Consider the following 19,795-nt stretch of genomic DNA (forward strand, 5'->3'; position numbering starts at 1 on the left):
TTTCTTGCTGTGAGGCGTTCATTTGTAAACACATCACTTACGTGGCGTCAGGGCTCCACCCTTTTTCAAGTTGCAGAAGCCACATCGAACTGGCTTAAGCAAAACTGTCAGTTTATCAGCTCCTGTCATTGAAGAGGTGGCTTCTGGCAGGTGTGAATCCAGAGGTTTTGAAACTGTCAGTAGGACGCGGACTTTCTCTGCATCTTTGATCCCAGGCCCGTTTCCTAGGTAACAAACTCCAGGCTCAGAGCATCCGCATAGTGGCCACCAGTGGCTCCAGCCTGGCCGGCCTCTCCTGCTGTGGGTTTCATGCCTGTCTCTGAGCCAGCACTGCACCCAAGCATGACGGGGCCTGACTCACACCCCCGCCGGGGGTGGGTGATTGTGGTGGGGTCGCTTTCACTGGACCGCGTGGGGTTTCCTTCCCACAGAAGGAAAGGTAGCTTTGGCTGCGGAGGGAGAAGCGCTGTGGGTGGAAAGACCGTAGACGTTGGCCCTATGTGCCTCGTGCGGTGCAAGCCGGTATAGGAGCTGCAAAAACAAGCAGCAAATCACGTAGAAGGAAACGTGTTCCTGCCGTTTAACGGTCAGGGGACATAAAGCCAGGACAGAAGAGCAGGGGCCGGGCTCGCAGCCTTGTCTGCACTGAGCTGTACCTGGAGGTGTTACAGGGACTGATGGGCCAGGATTCTGTCCCCAGACGCACTGGGTTATTGGATCTGGGAGCTTGTTTCTAACGTGCATCCAATGTGGAGAACCAGGAATGTAAAGAAATTAAAGCCCTTGCAGGTAACTGTCCTCTGTCAGTGGTGTTGGGACACAGAGGCGGTGTCACCCTTGCAGGGTGAGCTTGGGATGGTAGTGACCGCTGTGCAGATTTCTCTCTCGGTGGAGTACCCCCAGGGCCCCCATTCTCGCCTGTTAGGCAAGAGCGTGTCCCGAAGTCATGGGGGGGATTCGGCCCCTCTGTCTTCTGACCCTTGAGCCACCATTATTAGTCAGGGGTGAAAGAGATTAACTTAAATGTGGCCCCTTTCTCCATCTTGTGTTTTAGTGGGTTTGAGCCCAGGAACAGAGAACAGAGGAGAAATGAGGAATAACGCAGAGAATGAAAATTGCACATCCACAAGGTCGTGTGTGCAGAAGTGGGCAGAGGCGTGAGTTCTGTTCTCCAGACCCTAAAGTCACGTTCCTAAGTAAAATCTTCAGGTTATTTCAAACTTTGATTCCAGCCAAAGACAGGCTTGGGAAGAGGAAGAGTGTCCTCGATGTGTGTGTGTCTCTAGGCTGAACCCTGATGACTGAACATGTTTGGAATTTTAATTAGGCGTTCCTTAGCCTGTTTACAGATTAGAATTCTTCTCCCCTGTAGCTGGAATGAACACCTTCTGTAGGATGGAGGGCCTTGAAGTCACCTTAAGACGTTAGCCCAGTCCCTGGTGATAAGCACAGCTCCTTAGTCAAATGCTGTGCGTTTGGAGATTAACAAGTGACTTTTTTTTTTTCTGGTTGCGTTTTGAGGTTGGTGATGGGAACATCACTTCCTTTGGCTGAATCGTAAAAGTTGCACAAAAGTTTGCCAGTTCCCTTCTTTCGGTGTTTACTGAAGGGCTTCCTGAAAGCTAGTGAAACTCCTCAAATTATTGAAAATCATGTGGAGATTTATGTTTAGAAGCAGAAAACTGCCAGGCTTGGTGAGTGTCCGTGTAACTGTCCTCACTAAGGAGCTACCGTCAACGAGGCCCTGTGACTTAAAGGAATTTTCTTCACTTTCTGCTCCCACAGGGCAAGTGTGACCTGACCTCGCTTGAGACAAAGGCAGCCTCATCAGCTGAGGTAAGTAGCGCTCACATAGCATGCAAATGTCAGTTACATTTTTTTAATGTTAAACGTGAAGTCTTTTTCAATTTTCTTTGGTTATTTTACGCTGCCCAAAGTCCAGCAGAGCCAGCCGTGGTGCGCTTTCAGAAGAGCACAGCCCTACACAGTACAATTTAAATTCTTTGATGTTCTGCGTGAAACACAGAAACGCGAGTTGTGTAATAACGTCTTTGTACGGCAGGGGTCTGCCTTGTGCGTCAAACTGGGAAAGTCATCCTGCTTTCCCAGGAAGACTGAGAGTTTTATTCTGAGTCTGTGGGCCATTGGGGGTATCATATATGTGATTTTATGTGCAGCCATTCTTTTAAAACTCTATTACGTGCCTTCACAATACGCTGGCATTAAAAGCAGCAAGTGAGATATCAAAGCAAGGCAGGGCTGGGATGCCGGGTGTCGCACGCCGTCTGCCTGGGGATTGGTGGGCTGGCGGCCGGCCAGCTTCCGGACCCTACTGCGTGCGTGTTCAGGGTCCATCAGAAGCTTTTGCAGGAATTAGGCCTAAAATGAATTGTTTTAGATGGAGGTAGATTTCTCGTAGTATTTCAAGTAGCTATCTGGTTCGAATACTCACATTGTAAATAAGGAATTTTATGAGGCGGTTTTCTGGGTGTTTTGTTTCTCCAGCTCCCACGATCCCAGCAATAGTAATGCTACGTGTACTAGCAAAGCCAAGGCACCTGTAATTGTCGGGGCTGCAGATTCCCCGCAGGCACGGCAGGTACGATGGGCCCGTTCCCTGTAGCTACCAAACAGGTCACAGAAGCCAGGGTTCAGGTCAGCCTTATTTAATTTACGTGATTGCATCAGACTGCGTTCTGTTCCTCCTAGACAGCAATACTCCTGGTTTTCGGCATATTGACATCTTTCTAATAGTCCTGTTTCACCAGCCTTGTCAAGGTGCTGGGCCACCTGGAACCCGTGCAGGTCGGGAGCTGCTCCAAGAAGTGATGGCTTCTCAGCAACTCACCGTGGGTCTGGGGTCCCCAGGGGCTGCGCGGAGCCCCAGTAGTTCCAGGACCTGTATTCCTGGAGCAAAGGAAGCTGGGGCTGTGAGTGGCCGAGCTTGCATTTGGTTGCCGGTATGCGTGCAAACAATGCTTATCACCGAATGCCAGGGTTTTACTTTTTACACACTTGGGCTTTTCCTCTCTGGGTCTGATTGTATTTTTATCAACAGCCCAACACAAAGAATTTGGTTGAAAAAAAGGTCCTCGCTACTGTCAGCTTGTATGAATTAGATTTCCTTATTAGACATAAAAATTGTGTCAGTAGAATTAAAAATTAATGATTTTTTTACATGGCTATATAAAATCAAGGTGGTTCTAATTATTTTAGCTAAGTGACTAGACAGATGTCAGGACTATTTTGAACTGCGTCCTAATTTTAGTAAACTCAGGAAGCAAAGTGAGTTGTGGCACGAAATGGACCTTTTGTACTTTTCTCATAACCTTTTCTAGGTCTAGTTAATAACCTGTTCAAGGAAAGAATAATTAAGCTCTAGCTGGTGATTCTTAGGAAAATTTCATTTGGCTTTATGTGGAAGCACACAGATGTGGGAGGGACTGTGTGTCTGTTGGAAAAATCGAGTCTCATCGTATGATCCCCATGTAGACCAGCCACAGCGAACAGGAGTGGCGTTTCAGGATGAGCACGTGTCTCTTTTCTTGGTCGGAGAAATGAACGTAGGCAAATAAAAGGAGTCTGGTGGGTGATGGACTGGGTGCTGGGGTGGGATAGAGATGCGGGGCCCTTGGGCGTCATTTCCTGTGCCATCGATGGCCAGGCCTACAAGGTGTGGCCTGTAAGAGCCGCGGTCGGGACTGCAAAGCTTTTCAAGGAGGGTGGTTGTTTCCATCAGGCCTGGATCACATCCTAGTGGAGGCTTCTGGGAGCCCGGGAGCAGCTGCTGGGGGTGGCCTGGTCCCCTCTAGGACTCTTCGCCCTCCAGTGGGTGAAAATGCTTGGCCGTGTTTTCAGATCCACCTTCAATGTGATGAGTAGGAGTCCCTTCTTATATTGAGGATAAAACCCACGAATCAGGCCTGGGAGCACCTGAAAGTGCGGAAAAGGTCCTAGGACAGCCGTGGATCACAGAAGTTTTCCTTTCCCTCTCTCTCTCCCCCTCTCTTTCCATATGTATTTTTAATAAGACTTTGCAAAACTCTGTGTTGAACAGGTCGTTACGCCAACTGAGAGTATTAGAGGGGCTCCTGTTTAAAATCCTAACAGATTTAGCTGCTGGGGTGTGAGCAGGTGCTACTTACAACTTTGATAGGAAATACAATGATATTTTACCAGGAATGTCGTGGAAGATGCTGATTGGCTGACACAGCGATTAGTCATTTGCATCTTTCACGTGATAACCGCCCCCCGCCCCCCGCCACCCCCGACGCTGGCCTCCTGTTTAACAGCGAATTGAATTTCCTCTTTCTCTTTTATGGTTTCACTCTTTATTTGATTTTATAAGAAGAAATTTAAAAAGGAGACAGAGGAGGTTAACATTCCAAGGGGAGGACGTTTCTTTGCCCAAGCACTCACCCTGCACAGGACAGAAGGGTGGCTTCTTTAGAGCAGCTTCTGCCCCTCTAAGGGTGGTTTTGGTCTTTTCCCTCTTTTTCCTCTTTTCTTTATTTTTTTTTTACTGCTTTGGAATGAACACACATGCCCTTTTTAGAGAGTGGATTGTTCAGTGAGCTATTGATTGGGCGGAACTTTATAAGAAAGAAAAAGCAATTGTTCCCTCAGTTTCCTGCTGTTTGGAGCAGAGGAATGAGGCCACTCCTGGTCATTACCGTGCAGGACTTGAGGCCAGACCGCAGCTTTACCAGGGAGACGAGGGCAGACATACAGTCCTGCACGAAGATGAAAAGCAAGGCCAAGGCTGTGCCCGGGTGTGAGGTCAGGCCCTGTGCCCCACACGCACCTGTCCACCGCCTGCCTGACATCAGGGTGTGTGTGTGTGTTTGTGTTGTGCTTGTTTGGTGTTTTGTTTTTTTTAATAAATTTATTTATTTATTTGTTTTTTATTTTTGGCTGCGTTGGGTCTTCGTTGCTGCGCACGGGCCTTCTCTAGTTGCGGCGAGCGGGGGCTACTCTTTGTTGCGGTGCACGGGCTTCTCATTGCGGTGGCTTCTCTTGTTGCGGAGCACGGGCTCTAGGCACGCGGGCTTCAGTAGTTGTGGCTCGCGGGCTCTAGAGCCCAGGCTCAGTAGTTGTGGTGCACGGGCTTAGTTGCTCTGCGGCACGTGGGATCTTCCCGGGCCAGGGATCAAACCCATGTCCCCTTCATTGGCAGGCGGATTCTTAACCACTGTGCCACCAGAGAAGCCCTGATGTTGTTTTAATTCCTAATAATTTCTGAAACAATCCATTCTTTTGCCAGATACCTCAGTATGCAACTAAATAAGGTGGTGACTCAAACTTAACCCTTTGAAAAGAAACTTAGTTAAAACTCTGCTGGTGTGCGTGGAACACGGTGACCACTCAATAAATACTGGTGGAACATTAACCCGGCTTCGCCTCTTTTCCGGAATTCCTGGCGAGTGGAGGCCCGGCTGAGACACTCCTGTATGACAGACAGTCCGTAGCTGCGTCACAAAGTAGCTTTCAGTTTCGCAGTTTGAAAGGGGAGCGTGAGCTGGCTTCTCTTTTCTGTTTTGCCTTGTAATGACCATGCCTTAAGCTGCTCATCCAAGACCGAATTGATCCTCTGAGGCTGTGGAGCCCTGGAATAAGGGTGATTTTTCTGTTTTACTGCGTCTTTGTCATCAGATCTTTTCTTGCCTCTGCCTTGAGTCCTGAAGCGTATGAATTGATGCTCACAGGTGCACTCTGCGTGTTGATGAGGTGACGGTGATGGGGGACATTAACAGATGTGTGAAGCAGAGGGAATCAAAGGCAGGAATCTGGGTTTTCAGTCTGTTTTCAGGGACAGAAGTTCTACCGTGGAGCTGAGCTGCCTCCACCCCCACTAACTCAGCTCCGGGTTAAGGCTCTTCCCGCGTTCAGGCCACAGTGGGTGTGTGGACGTCTGTGCGGGGCAGGGGTTACATTGCCCCCCCCCCCCCGCCCCATCGCAGACCTGGGGCAGGTAAACGAAGGTACATCAGGACTGCAGTGTCACAAGGATGGGTGCAGACATCTCCACGGGGCAGGTGGGGCACCAAGGGACGGTTCCAGAGCAGTGGTGGTAGCAGAGGAGATGCCTACAACTAAAAAGAAGCACAGTGCAACCTCTGCGCTTTTTTTCATTCCCTCCTTGAACAGTACGAAAGAGACAAATACAGTCTCATTCCTATATTTCTGTAGTTGTTGGACGATGTCTCCCAGTCTGCGTGTAGCCCTTCAGTGGAAACTAGCTAAGTATTCCGAGGCACATGTGGAGCTAGGAATATCCTTTGATCGAGGTCATACTTTTAAATTTCCTTTGGGGATATCTGGGGAAAAAACTAAACATTAATTTTAGGGAAAAACTCACCCCAACTTTTAACGTATTCAGCTACAACTTAATTCCCATCCCCCAACCAAAACTGACAAGATTTACAGGCAAAAACATCCCAGAATTCCTAAGCCTGTTCATTATGTTCTAGGATCCCAGGTGATCCTTTTTTCTTCCTCATGCTTTTCTATAATTTCCAAAGAAATCTAAACTACTAATGCAATAATCGTATCTTAAGAAATAATTAGCCAAGACTCAAGTCATCCTAAAAATATTAAAATAACTATAATCGTTGGGTGATGATTATATTACAGATGTCTGGGATTTCGTAACAGATGGCTAACTAATAGCGTACATAATTTCACCAACTGAAGGGGAAGTTTAGTGGCGTTTAGTGACAAATGGCATGAAAAGAAGTGGTCAGTTCATTAATTGACAAGTCATTGCCATTTGCTATGCAGCATAAGAGCTGTCATCATAGTTACACACCCAAGCAACCCAAAGGGTTTGAGATTTCTGCTTGACATTTGTAGTTCACCTTGTAAATGTCTCAGTCGTAATCAGGGCTGTAATGACATTGCCCTGTGGCGAATCAGAGAAGGAGGAAGTGCTCTGTTTATTTCTAACGGCATTAGGACTGTGCCCTCGTGAAGGCCAGCACCTCACTTCCTTCTCACTCCCTCCACTCATCAGAGCTGTGTACCTACCATCGGTCAGGCAGCTTCACGGGGTCACTGTTTCCTTACTGTTGGTACTGCTCGTACAGACGAGGGACTGGAGGTCAGTACAACCAAAAGGTGATGCTGAGTCTTGTGTCTTTCAAACAAGCAGGAAGCTTTTCAGTTCTCTCTTCTAAATGCCAGCTCGCCATCTTACACCTGGTACTGCAGTTTAGGGTAGCATTTTCTAAATCATGGTCTCATGGGGGAGAAAAGAGCCGTGGGAAATCAGAGCTATCTTTTATAATCTCCTAAAAGTTAAACAAAGCTACTATTGTTTTATTACAAGTTGGCCTTGTATGAGGCTCTATACTAGTGTGCACCCAGCCTGTCGATCAGCTACAGATGCAGTGACTCCAGGGGGGATTAAAAATGTCAGAGTGGAGGGGCTTCCCTGGTGGCTCAGTGGTTGAGAATCCGCCTGCCAGTTCAGGGGACATGGGTTCGAGCCCTGGTCCGGGAAGATCCCACATGCCACGGAGCAACGAAGCCCATGCACCACAACTACTGCGCCTGTGCTCTAGAGCCCTTGAGCCACAACTACTGAAGCCCGTGAGCCACAACTACTGAAGCCCATGTGCCTAGAGGCTGTGTTCCGCAACAAGAGAAGCCACCACCATGAGAAGCCCGTGCACTGCAATGAAGAGTAGCCCCGCACACCACAACTAGCGAAAGCCTGCGCACAGAAACAAAGACCCAACGCAGCCAAAAATAAATAAATAAATTTATTTAAAAAAAAAAAGTCAGAGTGGGGAGCTGCTTGGCCGGCCAGCCGTACCTGACGCACCTGCGGAATAGCAGCCAGCAGTGGCCCCGGCAACGCCTGGGAGCTTTCCCCAGCCCTTGGTTTTCTGTGGAGCATAGCCTGGGAAACACAACTTATTGGGCTAGAGATGCCCCTGGCCTTACGATGTCAACACCCGCGACTGGTTCAACAGAAAGAGCTCTCCATACTCCTTTCTCGAAGGCATAACGTCGCCCTAGTCCTGTGATGCTTCTCATATGATTTTACTCGGGGATGCTTCCCTTCCTCAGCACACAGCGACCGTTCTTTATACCGTTCGTTACAGCACTGGCTTTGGCCAGTAGTGTGGTCACGTTGTAGGATGAGAAGAGGACCAGACCAGAAGCTCACAGACCTGGGGCGGAGTCCTACCCTTGCCCCACTCGGCTACTTGGTAAATATGACTTTGGTTAGAGGCCAGGTCACCTGGCTGGGTGGCTGTGAAACGATGGAGCTGAACAGGAGACAAACTGTCAGATCTTCTAAGTACTTAGTTTTTCTTCCATGTATATATTTATACATATACATAAACACATACAGATATACTCTCTCTATAAATATATAAATGTGTAGTATACAAGTGATGCGTTCACAAAAATATAGATATATTTGTTGCTTGTGGTCTCCAGATTCTTTTCAGAAACGTTCCGCTCACGTTATTAGAAGTTGCTCATTTGTCATCAGGGGTTTCCACGGCACTTTTGAGAGTATTGACCCTCCAGCTCCGGTGCTTGGGAAGGCTCATGGCCCTGACTCGAGCGGGTGGTAAAAGGCCAGCATCCCGCCACCCCCGGTCCTGCACACCTGCTGGCGGTGGGCTGACCAGCCTTCCTGTCGGGACGTCCCCGCGTGTCAGCTTCGCCCCTTCCCACCCCCAGCCCTCTCTGTCTGCCTGTGACCTACTCTGGTGGCTTCGATCTCACCACAGCCGCTCTTAGGAGAAGGGAAATGTGCTCCGTGTTGCTAGATCCCCTGCATGGCCTCCTGGTACGTTTCCAGCTTGATCTTCCAGCAGCGGCAGTAGCGTGGACCACACTCCCTCTCGGGAACGCCTGCTCCCTTTAGCGGTGGTGGGTCAGGCCCCTGGCTTCCCCTGGCCTTGTGGTTCTTCCTTGTGGGCCCCCTCCCCCACTGGGGGTCACCAGCCCCTGAGCAGTGATACCCAAAGTGCGGGTGTGATCACATGCTCGGTATTAAGACACTGACAGCAGCCCTGGTGTCCGCAGACTCCACACATGTCCCTTCCATTTAGAACTCTGCGTGCTTTCCACTCTTTCTAGCTAAACAGTAAGAATCCTAAAATAGGAGTTCTTGAAAAGCGTTATGTGTGATATAATCAGTATTGGATGGTGGACGTGTGGACAAAAACCGAATCATGAGGTCATAAATTTGAGGAAAAATCTTTAAAGGACTACTTGATATTTTGCTCTTTCTCAAGATAAAAGGACATTTGTATCTCTTGCTTTGTTGATTTCTTTGGTTTTTATTATTTCTTTATCTTTTGTTTTCCTTTAATTTGTTTAACAAACCCTTGTATAATACTTTTATGTCCCAGGCACTGCTCTAAGCACCTTACAGACATTAACTCTTTAATGCTCATATCCGTATGAAGTAGTCACCGTGATCGTTACTGTCCCCGTTTTACAGGCGGGAACACTGAGGCAGTTACTGCTCAGGGTCGCACAGCTGAGGGTGGAGCTGAGACTTGAACCTGAGCTCTCTGGCTCTAGGGTCTTAGCCCAGCGATGGTGCTGAGTTGTAGACATTTGCCAAAATCAAAGACGGTTTTCTCCTGTGATTTCTTTTGTGGAAGTAAATAACATTTTTACATTCTCTTCATATAACCCTTTGATGACTCATAAAGAATTTGAAATTACTCTTAGCCTCCACTTTTTCCATGCTAACCAAACGACATCAAGCAGGGTTCAGCTAAGCCTGGAAGTCAGAAACTCTGAGGCAAGAAATCGGGCTCCTCCTAAGATCCTGCCCTTTGCTCCAGGACCTCTAAGTCAGCGGGTCCCCAATTTTTTTTTTTTTTTTAGTATGAGACTCCTTGTTTAAAATGAAAACAATAGTAAATCACAGGCCGCCCAGCCACATCCCAGTGGTTGCGTTTTTGTTATCCATGCATTGAGCAAAGCTGCACGAATCCTTAGGCGCCTCTAAATGAAATGAATGATTCATCGTGCTGTTCATACTTGCAAGCTACACCACGTGTACATTTACTTTTTATTTTATTTTTTAAAGGGCTTCAAATGCTTGGCTTTTTATTTATTTATTTATTTGTTTTTGGCTGTGTTGGGTCTTCATCTCTGTGCGAGGGCTTTCTCCAGTTGTGGCAAGCAGGGGCCACTCTTCATCGCGGTACGCGGGCCTCTCACTGTTGTGGCCTCTCCCGTTGCGGAGCACAGGCTCCGGACGTGCAGGCTCAGCGGCCATGGCTCACGGGCCCAGCCGCTCCGCAGCATGTGGAATCTTCCTGGACCGGGGCACGAACCCGCGTCCCCTGCATTAGCAGGCAGATTCCCAACCGCTGTGCCACCAGGGAAGCCCACGCCCTTTTAACGTCACTTGCACTCCTGATCCCAGCTGTGAGGACTCAGCCACGTGGTCCCATCCTAACCAACCCGCCTGCATCCCGGGCCTGGGAAGAGGAAAGACGTAGTGAACACGTGGGGTGGCTTTGGACACTACAGCTCTGAGATGTCTGTCTGATCCCTTGGGGGCCCAGAGAAGTGGAATTCTAGGTTTTGTAAAGGAAGCCACGGCCTGATGCTTCAAAGGTGACATTATGGTGTCATGGAAGCACAAGATGGGTACTTTTTAGAGTGGGGATGGTGGTTTATTTCCTGGGCTTGATTGTGCCAGCATTTTTGATTCGGCTGCTGGAGGAGAGATGCCCAGTCTGATAGCGGTTCCTTTCAAGCAGGGACCAGAAAACAGTGGTAGCTGTTTTTCAAAATAATTTCTTTTAAAAATGTATTTGGAAGATGAGTAAGCCAAGATTGTCATGACAATTTTCTATGGCATAAAATAAAAGGCAGTTTCTTGCTATAGTCACCATGGCAACATTCAGTTCACATACTTACGCATACCTGCCGTTAAATTCCATCGGCAGTGAAGGGTTTCTATCGCAAAGCCACTAGATCTGACATGACCGTGGCTTAGCCAGAGACCCAAGACCCCATCTTTTTGCTAATGCATTTTCCAAAGGACTAAGCCCGAGGTAATGACCTTTTAATTCCTGTGGAAGTTTGAGTTGAATTGCAGTTAGGATAGTGTTACAGAGAGTCTGATTGTTTTAGGTCGGGGTTGTTCAGACAGATACAATGTTTACTTGGATAACTGCATGTTAATCAATTCTCCTATTCAGGAAAAAGAACATATAGAACATGTGCTCCAGAAGCAATGGAATGAATGGTAAGCTGTTTTGGAAGAACAAATTTCCTGGAATAGCAACCACTTGAGAAACAACAACCGTACTTCAGCCATTTTCATTTGATTGGAAAGATGTGTTTAACATATTAAAGGACGAGATGGGCAGGGCTGTGCACTGCCCCAAATCTGGGCCATTTCTGTCCATTTCAGTCTTGAATATCCTCTTTATCTTCAATTCCTTCTTTTCAGGTCCTGTCATTTTATACCAATATATTTTTACACCCACACCCTTAGCCATGACTTGTATTATCCGTCACCTAAAAAGCTGACTGTTAGTTGGTAGTTTTTTCATATTTCATGTTTAGGTCTTCAGAGGAGGAGCCTGGTTATGTATTAAAAAGAAGCTTAAAAAAGGAAACTCTTAACCAGCAAAGGTCCACCTCTGAGCTGCTGCTCTCCTCTCAGAGGTTGCTTTGATGCTGCACCTTGCATGCTTCTGGCTGTACCAAGACACAGCTTGACGCACAGCCATACAGGGCTGATCGTTCTGGAGGAAACATAGGGATTCAGTTTTCACAGGGAAGGCAAAGCAGACTTTTTTGTTACCCACATGGGACATACTCCAAGTTGGCCTGCAGTAGATGGAGAGAAAAAGTGCATGTGCATGGGAGAGCGTGCACCTGTGCGCACGTGTGCATGTGTGAGTGTTGTGTGCGTGCGTGTGCAGGTGTGTGTGTGCATGTGAGTGTGTTTATCTAGGCGTCCATGTGGAAGGATTACTGAAAGGACTAATAACACCGAATAACGCAAACCTTGCACAATCAGTGCGCATTAGTTGACCCGGTGCCACCTGAAAAAATAAGCCACCGTTTTTTATTTTGCCCCCTCCTCTATCTGTCTCCTTCTCTCAGTGCCTGGGGGTGCCTTTCGCGCGCCGGCAGGTGGCAGGTGTGCTGCAGCGAGGGGCTCACAGCCCGCCCCTCGTGGCGTCTCTGAAAATTTCCCAGTTTTGAACACTTGACTCGGTCCACGTGGACTCCGGCTTCGGCGATTCGGCCGGAGGCCGGGTACACCTGTTGAGGCTGCGAGCGCTGCGCGTTAACTCTGCGAGGAGACGGACGCGGGCAGCCTGGGGGCTGGTTCTCCGCTCCTTACCACCCCCCCCCCCCCCCCCCCCCCCCCCGCGGTGGGCGCGCAGGCCGTCTGGGCTGCGGCCAGAGCACGTGCGTCCCGCCGCCAGAGCCCTGCCAGCCCCGCGGACGTCCTCTGCTGGGGGAGGGGAGGGGCGGGGAAGGCGGGGGGCGTGGTCTTGGGCGGTGGCCGGGATGCTGGATGGGAGGAGGCGGCGATGCGGGATGCGGGACGCGCGATGGCTCAGACCAGCCCAGCAGCCCCTGGGCCTGCGGACGGAGGGGACGGAGGATGATCGGGCTGCCGCGCAAGAAGCTGCAGAAACTGTTTCTCAGAAAGGTAGGGCGAGCCCTCGCACTAGAACTGGGGTCCGGGGAAGTTTTGACGGTTTTTATTTTCTGCTGGGAAACCGATAATGTGACAGATCTTGGCAGGTGAAGGGCAAGTTCGAAAGTTGTTTTCTGGGACAGAGTGAAATTCTGTGTGTCCTTAAATGGGAAAGGGTCGTAGATCACAGATGGAGGCAAAGAGCAGGTCGGCAGCTGGGGTGAAGGCGGTCGCCCTCTTTTTGAGGTTGTGTTACAGCCCGAATGGATTTAATCTTATGCTCTCGTGTGCTTTCACAGTCGAGGGCAACCGGGGCCACTCAGTCATTTTCCTGCAATTTTAGAAGCGAAGGGGAGAAAACGTGACAAAGTTGATGTTTATTGAAGCTGTTACTAAAAGGTAAAATTACTAAAAGGTGAAGAGAATCAGATTTAGAAGTTTGCCCTTAAAAACATTTTTTTTGCCTTTTTTAGAACCTTTTTATTGTAGTAAAATATACATAACATAAAATTTACCATTTTAGCCACTTTCAGTGGCATTAAGTACATTCACATTGTCGTGCAGCCGTTGCCACTGTCCGTCTCCAGAACGTCTTCGTCTTCCCGAACTGAAGCTCTGTGCCCATGAAATTATAACTCCCCATTCCTCCTGCCCCACCCTGCCGAGTTGGCCCGTTTTTAAGTGAAATAACTCAAACACGTAATAGTCATATGTAATAAGTATGCCTCAGATTACAGTCCAAGCCGGGTCATGCAGAATAACTCCTGCAGTCTGTTCTCTGGATTTGTTAGAGAAATTACTTTGCATTGTATCTCATATCTGTCTTTAAAAACGATAGGTATGAAATACAGGGTCTTAAAAATCACAGACATACGCAGGGGTATAGGATTTGTGAGTCATAACACTTTTTTGAAGAAACTCTGTGACTTTCCAACAACGTGCATATAACTTTTTTTAAGTTGGGCAAGAAATGTTCTGATTCTCTTGTTTTAGTAACTATCTCTAGGCGTGCATATGCATATATCGCAAACTTGTGGTTAATAAATATTCTTTATGTGTAGATCTGTACGCATGAAAATATAATATTGAACTAAACTTATGTTTCACTTTAAAATCACTCCTGAAATAATATTTCTAATGATGTTATAAAGGGAAATGAAAGTCGTTTCCTTCCAGTTTAGGGGTTAAGAAAACCGAGGCATTAAGGAACCGGGCACATGCCCACTTTCAGAAGCATGAACAGATCTACTCGTAAAAGCTGCACCCTCTGGATCCCAGCCCCTCACCCAACCCAGCCCTTACGTCTGCGACGTCCTTACCCTCATTCCCCATGTGGCCCTTTGCCCTGATGTAAATGAACCTCACATCTCTGGGAGTATTTCCGTACTGAAACCCCTTCTTATTCCCAAAGACATCGATAAAGTTAGCAAATACATTCAGTAAGAGATTAAAAAGTGAGTAAGTGCAGATATTGAGGCAAAGGAAGCAAGGCAGAGCAGGCTGGAGGCCAGCTCTGAGCTGGCTGGCTTCCCAGGGGTGGGCACAGTGTGAGCTCACACGGCAGACAATAGCCCAGACCCAGTCGTTCGGGTGGACACATCTCTTTCTGTCCCTGAGCCCAGAGAGGAGCATCTCCCGCGGGTCCTCCTAAAGAGGGCACCGCGTAAATGCAGTGAACCGTGTGCCTAAGGGTAGCCTCTGGGAAGTGCAGCACGTTTCTTGGTAATGCCTTTTGTAATGCTGTGAATTGTAAGTGGAGGGGGCAGCCCAAAGTACAGAGCAGAAAAGCACTTCTATCCAAAGTCAGCTGTATGTGGTTCAGGTAAACAGCTCTCTGGAGGGCTGCATCATCCAGGGACATTTGAAGCCATCTGATGTCACACCCCCAGACAGTTCTCCGTAGCTTTGGGGAGGAAATCCATAAATTTCGTTAGGATTTAGTTTGGGCTCCTTGACAAGTACAGGAGTGCAGATTCTCTATGTCGCAGGTTACGAGGAGGGGCTCATAACATTTGGAAGCTGGAAGAGCTCTTAGAGATCTCACAGCCCATACACTTCATTTTCTAGATGAAGAGACTGGGGGCCTGAGAAGCTGAAATGCCTTTTGCCCAAGATCACAGGATGAGTGAGTGGCAGAGCCTGGGCCAGACCTGAAGCTTCGGACACCCACTCCTGAGCTCTTCCCTTTATCCCATGGTGGGGAGGGTTCAGCAGAGCCGCTAGAGGGCTGGAAGTGTGTCTCCCCGCCTGTGTTAACCCTGTCTGTATTATGGGGCTGCTGACCCTGGAGTGACCGCGCTGTCCCAACGGGCTAGCTAAGGCAGATTCCAAATCCCTTGCTCGGGAGGGCACCTTCCGTATACAGACCAACCACCCAGAGCCCACACCCTAACCATTCGCTCTGTGGCACTCTCCCACTCCAGGCCACCGTCCCCTGCCCTGATCACCCCAGGGCCAGGTACCCGACGGCTGGGGACAGCCCCAGGAGGGGTTCAGACTAGCCTGTGCTGAGCTTTGCTCACCCAGCTGTGCCTGTTCCTTCCCGTGGAAACTACAGTAAAGGCTCACCCCCGCCCTCCTCCCCCCTCCTGACTGGCCGGCCTCCCTTCGTAGTCCTCCCCACACAGGGAGCCAGGGGCCTCCTTCCCTCTTGGGATCTGTGGGTAACAAACCGTCTTCTCAGTGGTCGTTGTCTCCTGATCCACTGGCCTGGCCACACCTAAATAATAATAATGAAACCTGGACTTTAAGACACTGTTAGTTGTTTTTGAAACTTTCAGCACGTATGTTGTGGGCAATGAGACAGTAGTAGGACCAAGTTCCTGAAATTGAGAAACCACTCCAGGTGAGGACGGGCACAGGAGTGACTGTAATGAAAGCAAAGACCACACAGATTCTGCTTTAAGGAGAGGCTGCGGTGCTACGTGCCCTGTCCTGCGAGGGGCTGAGATAGCTAAGGGCTGCAGGTCTGGGGCCGCCCAGCCTGGGGGGCAGCAAAGGAGCGCGTTACAGGTGAAGTGCGCGGCTGAGCAAAGGTGTCTCCCAGAATCTGGGTTCCTCGTCATTGTTGCGTTGGATTACTGGGTTACTGACACTGATCTGTCCTAAAATTTCAGGTAAGTGAGCATCTTCGTGTTTTCATGGTTAACCCCTGATAGCCCACGGGCGTTTTTCCGGTTTCACAGATGCTGAGGACGGTCTCACAGTCACACTGCCTGTAATACTAATAGGAACTTCGTGATAGTCACACCTCACGTTAACAGTCGACGTAGGTAGCAGTCCAAATGGGCTTCCAGTGATGTGATGAGTTCCCATGCTGACAACAGCTCATCTGTTTCCCTGTGGGTACACTTCCAAACTGTGATGGGATTTTATTCTCAGAGCCATCTGAGTCAGTAAGTTTTGTGCTTTTACAACATGAGAAAAGACAGCTGTGGAAGAATGTTGTATAGCGTCAACCCAGAGATGGTGATTTTTATATCAATATAGGACATTTTGTGTTTAATGAAGGATGAGAGGAAAACTTCTGACAGCATCATACACAGCTATATTGTGATATAAAGTGTAAGCAGAGTTTTGACTTGCTCAGATTAGGGAGGAGAAATGTAATTGTGTTGTCTTAAAAAACATAAAATTGTGACAGATTTCTACCACATTTAAGAGTCACGGACAGAGACGCATTTTTGTTTCTTTGTTTTTTTTTTTTTTTTTTTTACGGTACGTGGGCCCCTCATTGTTATGGCCTCTCCCGTTGCGGAGCACAGGCTCCGGACGCGCAGGCTCAGCGGCCATGGCTCACGGGCCCAGCCGCTCCGCGGCGTGTGGGATCTTCCCGGACCGGGGCACGAACCCGCGTCCCCTGCATCGGCAGGCGGACTCCCAACCACTGCGCCACCAGGGAAGCCCCAGAGACGCATTTTAAAAAGCAGTTTGTATTTGAGATGATGTGAAGATGGCTAATCCCAAACATTTGCTATTTGAATTGTTAAAAAGTGGCTGCAGAAATACATGACCCACGTCAAGGAGGAGAGGGCGGGGTCTGCAAAATGTATCCAATAAACATTTGCCGATTTATTGATTCTCTCTTCCCATGTTATCAATGAGAACTTACGTTCCGAGGAAGTTCACAGCAGCAGAGCTTCAGAGAAGCTGAGGAGACAGGGTTAAGAAGGTCAGCAGCTAGAATCCAGGGAAGAAAGGGTTAGTATTCTTACTGTGGGTGTGACTCCAATAGCTTCGGGGCCATCCTTGTGGCTCTTAAAACCCCTTGTTTGTGGCGGTTTGAAAACAGAGTGGAAAGAAACGCGGATCCACTTTCTGTCATGCAGGGCGGTATCAAGAAAATACTGAGATGGCCCCTGCCTTGGAAAATATAAGAGATTTTAAGATATAGGGTCTTTACAGAGATTAATTTTCTGAAGTTATGGCTAAAGTTTTAGTTGCAAGAGGGTTATTTTGAAATGGACAAAGAAAATTGGGTGAGTCCCGCTATATAACCGTAAGAGATGGCATCTCTTTGCTCTGCCTGAGGACGATGGTCCATCCCCTCCATAAATACTTATTGATGGGGCACTTGATTTGCACCAACTGGGGTCTAGGGGTACAGCCCTAACAGACAGGTGGGCTTACGCTCAGTAGCTTACAGTCTTGCAGGACAGTCAGCCCCTGTGCCCTAGATAAATGATGCTGAGGAGTGAGATACAGAAATAGCAAAACTGCAGACGAGAGGAGTTCGTTTTTAATGCAAGGGAAACGGCATCTTGTTTCTGCCCTCCGCAGTGACTACACCCGCAGAATAAACTTCAGGATTGGGCCCTGTGTATCAGAGCACGTAGGCCAGGTGCAGTTGGTGCATGGAAATATTTAGCTCCTAGCAGAATACATAAGGCTTGCTACGAGGATCAGGGATGGGGCCTCGGCAACCTCCCAAGTAAATCGTCCCCAAGAGCATCCATCCATCCGGCCCAGAGTTCACCAAGAAATGAACCGACACCAGCACAAAACTGTGGGGAGGATGTGGGGGGTGGGGGCGGTAATCTCAACAGATAGTAAACGATCTCCAAGGCCAAGAATCCTCCTCCTCTATGATAACCGTATCACTCACTATGGATCTACCATCCTTGAGTTAACTTAAATACTTAATAACTCATTAATATTCTATACCAGTGTCATCTTTTGAAGTAACCCTCCCTACAGTTTTGCTGTCTACTGCATAAAATGAGATTTCTCTCTCTCTTTCTGTTTATTTTAAATTGTCTCCTTACACTCAAGTGCCTCCTGCCGTTCTTGAACCTGAAGCAGCGGTTTTCAAAGACCGTCTGTGCTCTAGTTTTCCCTTCAGCGTCGTGGGTGTGCTTCACAGACCCACGACTCAGAGGCTGTGCCCCTGTGTGAAGTCTCCAGCATGTGTACAGATGGGCCTTAGGTGGGTACTGCCCAGGGGACTAAGGCTAGCCCTGTCTGGAGGGTCACAGATGATTAATAACTAACACAGAAGCGAAGTCTTTATGTAAAATGATATGTATCAATTGGATCTAGTTTCTAGTAAATGCACATGAGCCATTGATACAGCCTTCAGAGCAAGATTTTAAAATGTCAGCAGCCAGGTGCAGATTAAACGCCCTCTTGTTTGGACAGGAAGAAAGCGGTAACTCGCAGTCTACACAGCCCCTGCCTGGTCTTGCTTCTGTGTTCTTTAGGGCCCCTTTTCGTGAGATGACTGGCTTCCGCCTTTCAGGATTTTCTTTGCTCCTCGGGTATGACTATGAATGTCACGAAGACAGTTCTGTTTGGTCTATAAATTTCCAGGAGTCTGTGCATCTGTTTGGCTTTGCATAAACCCCCCCAAATAAGCTAAGTATCAGAATCCACTAGTGATACAAAATGCGATGCATCTGGCTTGAGCAAAAAAATGGGAACTTACGGGGCTCACAAACTGAAAATTTAGAAATCCGTGATTCAGAGTTCAGAGACACTTTCCATCCAGGCTCCTGGCCTGGGTGTGTTCTTCCCAGGCTCCACCTTGTGGCCACCGGCTGTTTCAGACTCATGTCCTCACACAGGCGGTTCAGCAGAAGACAGGGTCCTCGTCCCTGCCTGCTGTCAGCATCTGGAATCTGTCACTGAAGGGCAGTTCTCCATGGGGACAGGCCCTGGGACAGGCCCATACCAGCTTCAGGCTCCCCTCTGAGGGTTCAGGCACGTGCTGACCGTCTCCTGCAGTGGAGCAGATTGCCCGCAGTGAACCTAGAGAAGTCCCCCCGTGACTGGGGTTGTTGACACAGGACTGTGCAGCCCCCTCCCCTGGAATTCATCCGTCCCCTTGGCCTGTGAGATTCTCCATCTGATCTCTCCTGGCCACAGGGTCTTCCCATACCTCACCTATAAAGAATAAGCCCACAGCTTTTTTTTTTTTTAACATCTTTATTGGAGTACAATTGCTTTACAATGGTGTGCTAGTTTCTGCTGTAGAACAAAGTGAATCAGTTATACATATACATATGTTCCCATATCTTTTCCCTCTTGCGTCTCCCTCCCACCCTCCCTGTCCCACCCCTCTAGGTGGTCACAAAGCACAGAGCTGATCTCCCTGTGCTATGCGGCTGCCTCTCACTAGCTATCTATTTTACGTTTGGTAGTGTATATGTCCATGCCACTCTCTCACTTCGTCCCAGCTTACCCTTCCCCCTCCCCATATCCTCAAGTCCATGCTCTAGTAGGTCTGTGTCTTTATTCCCATCTTACCCCTAGGTTCTTCATGACTTTTTTTTTCTTAGATTCCATATATATGTGTTAGCATACGGTATTTGTTGAAGTCACAACTGTGAAGTTTTCAGGGCAGTGTGGGGTTAGCAAAACCTCCTGCTGATTTGCCGAACTAATGCTGTAATATCTTATTTCTGTGCTGATTCCCCGCTGACCCGAGGAGGCTGCCGTGACCTGTAGCTGCAGGTCTTAAGCCTGGTGAGCTCAGTGGTTTGCTGACACCCCAAGGAAGGACGTTTCACACCTTCAGTGGGGCCAGGATGCGGCCCCGCCTCTGTTTAGGGCAAATAGAATTTGTCCCCCGAGAGCTGTGCTTTTCCGCTCTGGATGTGATCCCACTCTACACAGCAAGAGGGAGATTGCACCTCTGGG

The 19,795-nt window shown here is 48.6% G+C and overlaps 1 protein-coding gene across 6 annotated transcripts in view; it reads left to right on the plus strand.

Moving 5' to 3' along the window:
- Positions 1-19,795, plus strand: part of RPS6KA2 (ribosomal protein S6 kinase A2) — a 356,893-nt gene that overhangs the window by 52,708 nt on the left and 284,390 nt on the right. For 2 of the 6 annotated variants that reach the window (XM_032650891.1, XM_032650890.1), the window contains exons 1-2: positions 1,626-1,694; positions 1,786-1,836. Coding sequence is in view for 3 of the 6 variants with exons in the window: in XM_032650889.1 (XP_032506780.1) it covers positions 1,653-1,694; positions 1,786-1,836 (93 nt within the window). In the remaining 3 variants the exon portion in view is untranslated. Of the gene's footprint in view, positions 1-1,557; positions 1,695-1,785; positions 1,837-12,558; positions 12,671-19,795 lie in introns of those variants that run through there. The other 4 variants (XM_032650889.1, XM_032650885.1, XM_032650892.1 and 1 more) reach the window with 4 other exon arrangements.

This window comes from Phocoena sinus, chromosome 12, assembly GCF_008692025.1.
Source record: "Phocoena sinus isolate mPhoSin1 chromosome 12, mPhoSin1.pri, whole genome shotgun sequence".
Lineage (NCBI taxonomy): Eukaryota > Metazoa > Chordata > Mammalia > Artiodactyla > Phocoenidae > Phocoena > Phocoena sinus.